This window comes from Sorghum bicolor, chromosome 6, assembly GCF_000003195.3.
Source record: "Sorghum bicolor cultivar BTx623 chromosome 6, Sorghum_bicolor_NCBIv3, whole genome shotgun sequence".
NCBI classification, from domain to species: domain Eukaryota; kingdom Viridiplantae; phylum Streptophyta; class Magnoliopsida; order Poales; family Poaceae; genus Sorghum; species Sorghum bicolor.
The window spans coordinates 49336835-49347342 of record NC_012875.2 but is presented as its reverse complement, the minus strand read 5'-3'; the positions used below and the strand labels follow the sequence as shown (position 1 = coordinate 49347342).

Here is a 10508-nt window from a genome sequence, read left to right as displayed (position 1 = left end):
CATTCTTAAGATCTCAGATTCACAATCAATAAATCAACACGTCTAACAAAAGTACCCGGCAATTTGTCCGTGATTCGTCACTAATACAATAACAAGCGGTCGGATACTCAGCATTGGGGCCAACAAAGATTAGTCATCACTTGCAAATTTCAACGTCATTAAAAATAAGCACCCACAAAGCGCACAAATCTGTGACGTGTCCAAACGCCAAAGGTAACTCATGTGACTGTCTCAGAAAAAGGAAAAAAAATCACAGATTGAGCAAATAATATCATTCTTGAGAACTCAGATTCCCAATCAATAAATCAACACGTTTGCCTCATGACCATCTTTTTTTTTCTTCTTAATTTACTGTTTTCCAGCCAACCTTTGCAGTCTGCTTCAGAACCCTCAGATCATACATGAAAGAACTGTGAATCTTTGCAATGCAGCGCTCGTTATCTATTATTACAAAACAGCATACCAGAGTGCATCTCTGCTGGCATGGAGCAGCATACCTGGGTATGTTTTCTCTCTCCTCTCTATAGAAGAACCAATCAGTGTCATGACATCAGCAAAAACTTCTGTCATTTCTTAAAAGATATGATGCTCATTGAAAATCTCAATACTTGAAAAAAAAGCACAGGTATCAGAAGACCAGATTTAATCGGGATATGGAGGCTCCTCTGGATACTTAAGACACATAAACAAGGAACAAAAGGACTACTACTGACATCATTTACAAATTCAATCAAAGGCCAGTACCCTGGCCACACAAAGCAATGAAGAGCCATGCATTCTCATTAGTAAGTAGTAACTGACATCACTTACCAAATCAATCAAAGGGCAGTACCCTGGCTACAAAATGCAATGAAGTGCCATGCATTCCTTAGTCTCTTTTCAGTCACCGCTGCAAATTCAAAGCAAAAAGTTAATATGTTCTACACGGAAGCAATGTTTTCTTTCTGGAAAAGCTTAAGGAATCATTTTCCTATGCTTTCATCATAATACATAATATAATAGATGCAGATGAACCGGAAAACTCATTTGGCCCAGTATTAAATACAAGCCATGCTAGGATACAACACTTTCAAATATCAGTGCAGCATAAAACGATGAAGTTCTCTATGCGTGTGTAGTTGTGTGAAACATTGTGGCAGCATCTAGTAAAGATGGTATATTCAAATGCAAGTAGCAACATATGTGAGCAAACAAATACAAGTCCATGGCATTTGACCGATGGTAATCTGGTCTGGGCTTTCGAGCTTCCTCGCATAGAGCACAATTACTCACCAGTCACCAGTTACAAGAACCTCTACACCAGGCATATTGATACAACACCACAACAATCCAAATATCCAATTCAGAACATGCTTAGCTAAAATAGTAACATGGAAAAGAACTGTAGTTTCAAAGCTAATTAAAGGGCTTAATAAAACCACCGCGAGGGTATTATCTCCACATAAATGGAACAAAGAAATAGGAACAAAAGCTAGAGATCTGAAACACACTGTGAATCATAAGTACTCAATTAATTAACACTTGCAAAGTAAAACAAGGTCAAAATTTGATGGTCCAACAACAACGGATGAAATGTTTTGCTCCGACAGAGTATCACTAGATATTAACAGTTTAAATAAATAAAGTTTAACTTGAAGTAATTATTACATTTGTACAGTGAACTGTAGTACATTTGAGTACATTTCTGTGATTACACTATATCTTTATTGCTCTATTATGAGAGCAAAAATACTGGAAGGAGCTAGAAGGATGAATCACTGAACTGGTGAATAGAGAATTATGAACTTCAGAAGTTTTCTTTCACCGCATATTTCACCCTTGTGTCTAACCATCAGTAACTTATATACACAGGTTATTCTTGAAAGACATTGAGATGATCCTTTGTCCATCTGAAGGTAAACCAGCTAGGCCTAAATATAGAAAAGGGAAACTGAAGGGTCAGAAATTATTTTGATCATCACTCACTGACAATGTAAAATGGTGTGCAGCACTGAAGGAGATAATTCGATAATCCATATCGTATAAGAGCACAAATATGATGATAATCAGCTAACAGCATAACAGATCGTCTACCATTATGAACTAGAGCTATTCTTACATTAGTGCAGCTTGATTGCATATAGCTTTTTGAAGGTCTTCACTTTATCCTTCAGCACCCAGAAAGGTCATATATGAGCATATACAGTTTTAATCATCCCATAGTGCTGTTTTCCCAAGCAAGCAATGAGTTGCACAAAAGCACATTCTAATCCTTATCGCCTGGGTCACCACATCATACTGTAATCTTCCAGTAAGATGTCAGAAATGAATGACTCCCTAGAGGGATGTTTGGAACAGGAAATCATTCAGATAAGTTTAATTTGATTTGAACCGAATCACCCCCATCAAAATTAGGGGACAATGCCTTCATTTGGAGTAACCATGTAAGAAAACAAAGCTCTACCCTCCATCAAAAGAGTTGTTGCTCTGCCAGTTCACACCCTGGTCCAATACCCGATATTAGTAATCCTCCAGAGAGAGTATGATACAGCAGAGCATGAAAATTAAAACGAAAGATTAGGGCACAGCTTAGTGCAGCTACAAGTGTGATGAGGCAAATCAATGCTAAATTTCGCAGCCTGCTCAAAATTACACTTTTACTATTTAGGTTGGAGAAATGGAGATACAGCATAGAAAAGATGAGATGAACACTAGTGACTAACTAGTGCACTAGAACTAATACAGTTGTGCTGAAATATGCTGCATGATCAGGCATGCCACTACCACACTTATGGAAAAGCTATTTAAGCAGGTCATATTTATAAATGAATCAAGTATAATTTGCTAGTGTGAGGCACTATCATGCAAAGCAAGGTTTCAAACCAAAACTTATCAATAATTGTTTGGATGGATATGATAAAGGCATATTGAATGAATGTTTGGTTGGTGCATGCTTGGCATCCTACTTGGCAAAAGCTTGACAGCCATGCAAACTTTGCCGTTATGAGACCTATTATGAGACCTACTGGAAGGCGCCAATATACAGAACCAGACAGTCTGGGGGCCAAAATCAACAAATAGACGACAATAAAAATGTTCAGGGGAGGGGGGTAATGTGATATTTGCCTAAATAAGGAGATATATTTAGTTGGAGCAATTATGTGACACGTGGACTGACCTCATCACATATGCTGTAACACAACTGCAGGGCTTCATTCCACTTATTTACTTTGATTAGCCCCTTTATGAGGCAAACAAAGACACTTAATTCTGGCACAACACCTTTCCTAGTTATTTCACTGTATAATTCAAATGCTTTTTCAAGCTGAGATGCCAAACAAAGTGCCTGGATCAATGAAGTGTACATATCCTTGCTGGTTATGTTTAGTGATGATGAGAGTTCCATCATCTCTTTATGTAACTCCAAGGCTTCCTCCAGTCTGCCAGCCTTGGAGAAATTATCAATGAGCAATCCATAAACAGGAGCTATTGGCACCGTGCCATGTGATTCCAGCTCCTCCAACAATCCAAGAGAAGCAATGAACTTCTTGCTAAAACCTTGAACTACACTGCAGTATCCTTGCAAATATTTTGGCCAGTAAGTCTGCTTCATTTCACTTAGCAGTGAATGTGCTTCATCCAAAAGACCAGCAGCACAACAATGGTTTATCAGAACTCTGTAGGTAACATAATTAGGGGCACACCCTTTTGTGCTCATTTGTATAAAAAGCTGAAGACTCAAATCAACTTTACCAGATTTTCCCAATCCATCTATTAGAGCAGTGTAGGTCACAACATTTGGGCTGCATCCCTTCTCTTCCATCATTGACAGCAGCTTTAAGGCCTTTTGACATTCACCTATTCTGCAAAGTCCATCAATCATAGCTGTGTAAGTGACAACATTAGGAGTGCAAGAACTCTCCACCATTTGAGAGAGAACTTTCATGGCTAGATCAAGCCTTCTGTCCTTAAACATCGCATCAATTAAGGAGGTGTATGTATGCACCGTAGGCAAGTAGCCACACTTAGACATCCTCAAAAATACCTCCTGAGCATTATCAATCTTTCCAACTTTGCAAAAGCCATCAATCAAGGCATCATATATAATGTGATTTGGCTCGCACCCATTCGATAACATAGCATCTAGCAATTCTTGAGCATCAACCACCTTGTGTGCCTTACACAAACCATCTATGAGTGCACCATATGTGACAACATTTGGAGCAATGGAGTCTGTGTGCTTGCCTTCAAAGTAAAAATCAGATCCTACATTGTCAGAAGTTCCTATCAATTTGGTGTAGACTTCACAAGCCTTTTGGATTTCACCTGCCTTACAGAGGCCATCAACTAGTGCGCTGTAGGTAATGGTATTGGGAGGACAGCCAGCATCAATCATTCTGTTAAAAATGTCACTAGCCTGAGGTAGCTGCTTTGCTTTCAGGTAAGCATGAAGCAATGCAGTGTATGTTACTACATTTGCGGAGCAGCCAATACTCCTCATTTCGTCAAACCAGCTCCGAGCCTGTTCAATAAGACCAGCCTTACAAAAGCTATCAATCAAAATTGTATATGTATAAACATCAGGATTAACACCGACACTCTTCATCTCTTGGAACAAAAGGAAAGCCTTTTCTACCTTCATAGCCTCACATAAAAAGGTAATCACCTTAGAGTATGTGCTCGTGTCAGGTACAAAACCTTTTCCCATCATCACCTTAATGATCTGAAATGCCATATCAAATTTCCCCATACCACAAAGGCATCGAGCGAAATTTGCAGTGTTCACCTTATTAAGAACGCAACTAGAAGCCAGCATCTCCTCATAAACTTTTTCCGCCAAAGCCAACAAGTCAGGGCTTGGCAATTCTTCTCCACCACATATGCTTCCAATAAAAATGTTGTATGCGACATAGCCAGGAGGGCAACCACAATCAGCCATCCTCTTTAAAAGTTTGTACGCATATGGATAATCCCTGGCATTGCAGTAACTATGCACAAGAGAATTAAACAAGGAGGGGTTTGGATTGCAACCCTCCTTCATCATCATGTTGATTATCCTCTTGCACCAGCCAAGCTGCTTCTTTTTCAAAAATCCAGTGAGAAGTGTTCTATATGTGACCACATTGGGGATGCATGAGTTGCATCGCATCCTATGAAGGAATGAAATGGCCTCATCAAAAAGGGAGGCCTCCATCAGTCCACTGATCATCTGGGTGCACAACACGGTGTCAAGTTTGAAATCCTCCCTCTCTATCATAACAAGTGCGTCAGACCACCGCCCCTCCTTACACAGCGCCTGTGCAAAGCACCCAACTGTGAACTTATCCATGCAGAACCCCGACTCTGACATCTCCTTCTGCACACGAAAACCCATGTCCATCTGCCCCGCGGTTGCAAGCACCTGGACCAGAGCATTGTAGGTCGCACCTGACGGCCTGTACCCAAAATCCTTGAGTCTCCCGAGCTCCTCCAGCGCCTTGGCCCACGCTCCATGGCGGCAGCATTTCCGTACAATCACATTGAGCAATCTGCCGAGCACCTCACGGTCATCCTCCCCAATCTCCCTCAGCAGCCTCTCGATGGTCCTAGCACGGTCATCAAAATGCAATACCTCCGCCAGTGCGTTGTAGCAGGCGCCGGTGTGGCTGTACCCCACCTGCCGCTCGGCCCAGAGGAAGAACCTGGCACAGAGCTCCGGGGTGCGCACCGACCGGAGCACAGCAACCACCACAGCGTCGTTTAGGAAGTCCCTGTGCCGACGCAGGAACCGCTCCGCCTTGCCGTCGAAGTCGGCGGCGTAAGCTCGGATCGCCTTGGATATAAGGACGGCCTCCGGCGGCGGGAGGGCCGCTGCGTGGAGGGCAGGGGTGGGCTCCCGAAGAAAGGCGAAGTCCTTGGATGAGAGGCGGGATCCGCGCTGCGGCTCGGGGGCTTCCACGAGACCAAGCAGTTGGTCGTCGGGGTCGGCGGTGTGGGAGGAGGAAGAGCAGGCACGCCGCAGAGAGGAGCGTAGGGCTGCCGTGGCCGCCACGCGGCGGCTAATCATGGGGCGGGCGCGGTCCGATGAAGGACTACGGAGGTGGAGGTGGAAAGGAGGAGGAGGAGGAGGCGGCGGCGGGAATTGAAGCTCCGGCCATGGAGGTTTTGGGGCGCCGGAGGTGGGCCATAACGGCCTAAACCCTAGTGAAGGGCAGGGCATTTCGGTAAATAATAATATAATTTTGGAAAGCAATTCTGTTTCTGCAAGTGGGTTGGGCCCATCTGCAGAGGTCCACCTGCTAGCAAAAGCACACACCACACTGCCCTCATCCCTCTCCTCCGCCGCATCTCCTGTTCTCTTCATCTGATTTCTCTTTTGATGGCCACGCGAAGCTATTCCCTATTGGTGAATTATTAATTTGCTGCTTCAATGGTCGTATAAACTCGGAATCTTGGTCTGAGGGATGAATTAGCAAGCTCCAATTTTCGGTCCCTGTCCCTTGGCGCCAGCTCTCACCGGCCAGATCCAGCAACGGGCAGGGACGGAACGCGGTCGCCGGTCGGCAAGAGAAAAAGGTCAGCGGCAGAGCAGCAGAGGGCGTCTGGGTATTCGGTATTCCTCCCCTCTTCCTTTCCTTGGTGTGCCTTTAAATTTTGCGATTAACTGACTAGGAATCTGAACATTTTGAATTAGACTATTGGACGAGACTCTAGAGAAGCTGAATCATTTGTATGAAATATGTAGGCCTTGTTTAGTTCCGAAAAATGAAAAGTTTTCGGTACTGTAGCACTTTCGTTTGTTTGTGACAAATATTATCTAATTATGGACTAACTAGGATTAAAAGATTCGTCTCGTGATTTACATCGAAACTGTGTAATTAGTTTTTGTTTTCGTCTATATTTAATGTTTAATGCATGTGTCATAAGATTCGATGTGACGGGGAATCTTGAAAACTTTTTGGTTTTCAAGGTGAACTAAACAAGGCCGTAGTTTTAAGCACTTCCAAAGTATGAGAAAATGTCATTTGGCTGGCGCTCTAAATTTCTGTAGGTACTATGTAATGTTTCAGCCATGTAAGAGTGTTTGATGGTTTGATTTGTGAATGCCTCTATTGCAATTGGCATAATTTCGAACTTATGAAACATTGAAACCTATGAACTGTAACGGTTGGTAAATGACTGCGTTGTAGGTAACAGGAAAACTTGTGTGTTGCCATCCATAGATTGTGCACAGCTAGTGGCGGAGCCAACAGTGTGAGACAAAATTTTCATAATTTTCTCTAATGGGGTTTATATTTTAAAAAATATTTTAGAGAAATCATTGTGTCACAATGTTATGTAATTGAGCCCTAAAGATACTAGTATGGTCCTTAACATATATTATTCTATATAGATATTATTTATATAGGTGCTAATTTGTCAAAAAATGTTACAAAGAAAAAAGAAATAGAAGTTGCTAAAAAAGAAATGAAAAAGAAAAGAGAAAAAAAATTGTATGGATTTTTATTTAGTGGCCCATCAAACCCACGCACCGCCGGCTCCTTGCAGCGCAGCGCCGACATTCCATCTCCTTGGAGCGCCGCTCAGGCTCGGTCCCTCAGCGCAGATCTTCTGCTCCTTCCCCCACTCGCGCTCAGTGGCGCTCAGACTCGGTCCCTCAGCTACGGAGGAGCAGTCCCAGGCTCGGCGGCAGCTGCGGCGGCTCCGCCTCTCGCCAGTCGCCTCGCGCCCTCGCCACCGTCCTCCGCACACTGGCCGGCGACCCTGTGTACGCACCTCCCTCTCCCCTCCCGTCTCTGCTGTACCGTGGGAGCCTGGCCAGCTGCCCAGGGTGGCCGGGCCTTGGCTCCGCTGGCTGTGCACGTTCTCTGGATCCACTCCCATGTCCCAGTTGAATTCCTCCCCTGATTCTTCCTTTGCAGAATCATATATGGAGGTTTCTCAAAATTAACATGCTTGCTCACACTCTGAAACACCTAATAATTTGAAGACAATATGGGTATTTGCTGTGTTAATTTTGTTCAATTTTAATCCTTTAGTCCCAAAGTGATGGAAATGGTATTGTTCAAAATTAAACTGGAAAACATTGTGGTATTTAGAGGAACTGAGCCAAAGTTTTGGTAACTCAGTGATATTCTTCCTTATGTTCTATATTTTTCTTTGATTATATTACTTAGTGGTATGGTCAGAAGTTGGATATTTGGCCTTGAAGGCTCATGTTTTGTAAATCCTTTAAGCTTGCCCTGTATTCTACCTTAGATGGTGCATTATTGTTATGGTGTGTAGTTAAGTAAGCTTGTGACGACTAACTAAAGTAAGCTTCCAGATCTGTGAATTGTGATGGTGTGTAGTTAAGTGAGCTTGTGATGACTAACTGAAGTACTGCATTATAAGAGAAATTAAAGGATAAATAAAGTACATTATGCATATAATTGCATGATGTGAACCACTATATACTTCTGCTGACTAACAATATGTTGTTTTTAATTATTCTTGATGTGCGCTAGAATTTAGGAATTTGCAGCTACCTAATGCATACACCCCTTCAGTGCAAGCATTTTCAACTATTAGAGATGACTTAATAGAGTGATAACTGATAGTACAATCAAGCACACTGCATATCTAAATCATTGGAGCAATAGACAACCTAAAATAGCATTTGGTTCAACTCCATGTGGTAGTGAATTTAGTCTGGTTAAAATAATCCTCTCATCGGCAAGCCTGCAAGATTGAGTTATTTTATCTTAAAAGCATTACCTAGGGGGAGGTCATGCCCCCAGCTGATTGAGTTTTTTTTTCTTTGAATATGCTGCTGGTAATATGGCTAATCATTATAGGCCTTCTATTATTACTTGTGCATACCATCTGTTTGTACTCTGCATAATTTGTTTCCTTTTTGACTTGTACTTGTATTCTGGATTTTTTTTTTATTTTGCTCGATATGTCAATGACAATTTCATCTCTTATGGCTGCTTGTTTGATAGAAATATATTTCTGTCTATGCAGTGCAAATATCTCGATGTTAAGTGTTTCAAATTCTATTGCCGCTGGTCTTCCTAGCTATGGGCTATATGCAGAGACAAGGTTTCTCTCACAGAGCTATAGGAAGTTCGCATGGAAATCCTCTTACAAGTATCTCAGAATCCGTGCAGTGCAGGGAAATGATGGCCGTCGAAGGCTGGTTGACATAATCCGAATCATTCCAGAACTCTCAAGGGACTATTTTAGAAGCCGGTCGAGGCGAGCTCTTTTTGGTGGCATCTCGCTGCTTGGCGGCTTTTACGTTGCACAGACAATCTCACTCTCTTTCGGTGCATTGGGTGTGAATGATGTTCTAGCGGCAGTTGTTTGTGTCCTGCTGACTGAGTATGTGACAAAGTTCTATTACAGCCAGCCTAAGGTTACCTTCCCCATTGCTCTCCTCAACAACTTCAAGATGGGTTTCACATATGGCCTGTTTATTGACGCCTTCAAGCTTGCTAGCTGAGCTGAACTATGTCCTGCTTGGCTGTTTCTTTGTATGCTTCTTGATCACCACAAACATGACTCTATACATACAGTCATTCTTGTATGTGAAGATTGAATCCAGTTGTTTTATAGTCTTGGGATAGCTGGATCAGAGGATACATAACCTTTTAGAATACATGGAATTCATCTCTGCTGTGCCAAATTTGCAAACTCCAGGTTAATCCAAGCTAATTCTGTACTGAACGGCAGTAAAATTGCTATTGGGTTACTGGCTGCTGTTACTGTTGCCAAATTTATAAAGTCCTTCGGTAACATCAGTGTGCCTTGATTGCTAGCAGCAATGCGACGACCATGAGGAATTCCAGTGATGCTGTATGAAAACGTGTTCGAATGTTTGGTCTGCACAGCTTTAGGTGGTTTCTTGGCACCATGCTATTTTCTGATTGTTTGTTGTTTCTCTGAATCTCTAATGGCTGGCTGTGCACTGAGAAGAGGTGTGTTCCTACTTCCTAGTTGGTTATACAGATCAGCCTGTACTAAAATACTGGCATGTATAATCTAATTAGGAAGTCAATTCATGTATTCCCGACATCTATTCGTTGGGTGCTACACAATATTACTGTAGTATTATTACTGATATACATGGTACAAATAGAATGGGAGAACTACCAGGCCCAAGTATCTGAACTATGTAATGATTATTGAACTGGCAATGGGAATGTATGCCATTTTATGTTTGAAAATTGCATTCAGTGAGTTATATGATGATCAGCATTGTGTGAGTTATATGATGATCTGTTTGAATAGTCATGGTCTTTACGTGCTGATTTTTCTTTTTCTTTTTTGTTGGGTTTCTCCTTGCACAAGGGTTGTCTTAAGCTCAAGATTTACATTCTAGCCACTATCCATTCATCATTTTGTTGTGATACCTTTTGTTTGTACACACGTTTAAAGGTGCAACCATGTGTTAGTGATTCAGTGACGCCATGTCTCTTTCCTCCATCTATTTTTCTGTATATGAGAAAGTGCTTTGTTTTTTCTATATGAGAAAGTGCATGTAAACAGAGTGTCAGCAAATGGTT

General features: G+C 42.1%; 2 protein-coding genes across 6 annotated transcripts; one reads left to right on the top strand and one right to left on the bottom strand.

Moving 5' to 3' along the window:
- Window positions 130–6352, bottom strand: LOC8073695 (pentatricopeptide repeat-containing protein At1g06710, mitochondrial). 2 transcript variants are annotated; one of them, XM_021462749.1, is made up of 4 exons: window positions 4646–6352; window positions 3158–4501; window positions 2099–2481; window positions 130–1910 (listed from the first exon to the last, which is right to left on the bottom strand). In XM_021462749.1, exons 1-3 carry the CDS (start codon window positions 6320–6322, stop codon window positions 2440–2442), a joined length of 3063 nt encoding a protein of 1020 aa, XP_021318424.1. In that variant the 5' UTR covers window positions 6323–6352; the 3' UTR covers window positions 130–1910; window positions 2099–2439. The 2 variants fall into 2 exon arrangements, with proteins under 2 accessions (XP_021318424.1, XP_021318423.1); XM_021462748.1 differs by having other exon boundaries at window positions 3158–6352.
- LOC110436244 (ycf20-like protein) lies at window positions 6273–10212 on the top strand. Of its 4 annotated transcripts, none has more exons than XM_021462752.1 (3): window positions 6273–6571; window positions 7507–7726; window positions 8965–10186. In XM_021462752.1, the coding sequence occupies exon 3, from the start codon at window positions 8978–8980 to the stop codon at window positions 9443–9445; it is 468 nt and encodes a 155-aa protein (XP_021318427.1). In that variant the 5' UTR covers window positions 6273–6571; window positions 7507–7726; window positions 8965–8977; the 3' UTR covers window positions 9446–10186. The 4 variants fall into 4 exon arrangements, with proteins under 4 accessions (XP_021318427.1, XP_021318429.1, XP_021318426.1 ...); XM_021462753.1 differs by lacking the exon at window positions 6273–6571 and adding an exon at window positions 6856–7212 and having other exon boundaries at window positions 8965–10212; XM_021462754.1 differs by lacking the exon at window positions 7507–7726 and having other exon boundaries at window positions 6273–6534.

What these genes read in the sequence shown, in the direction of transcription:
- LOC8073695 (XM_021462748.1), bottom strand. Translation starts at nt 6,322, where the DNA reads ATGAAGAGAACAGGAGATGCGGCGGAGGAGAGGGATGAGGGCAGTGTG. An exon ending in GTTACAGCATATGTGATGAG is followed by an intron (nt 2,482 to 3,157) that starts GTCAGTCCACGT and finishes GTATTGGACCAG; the next exon opens with GGTGTGAACTGGCAGAGCAA.
- LOC110436244 (XM_021462753.1), top strand. Translation starts at nt 8,978, where the DNA reads ATGTTAAGTGTTTCAAATTCTATTGCCGCTGGTCTTCCTAGCTATGGG.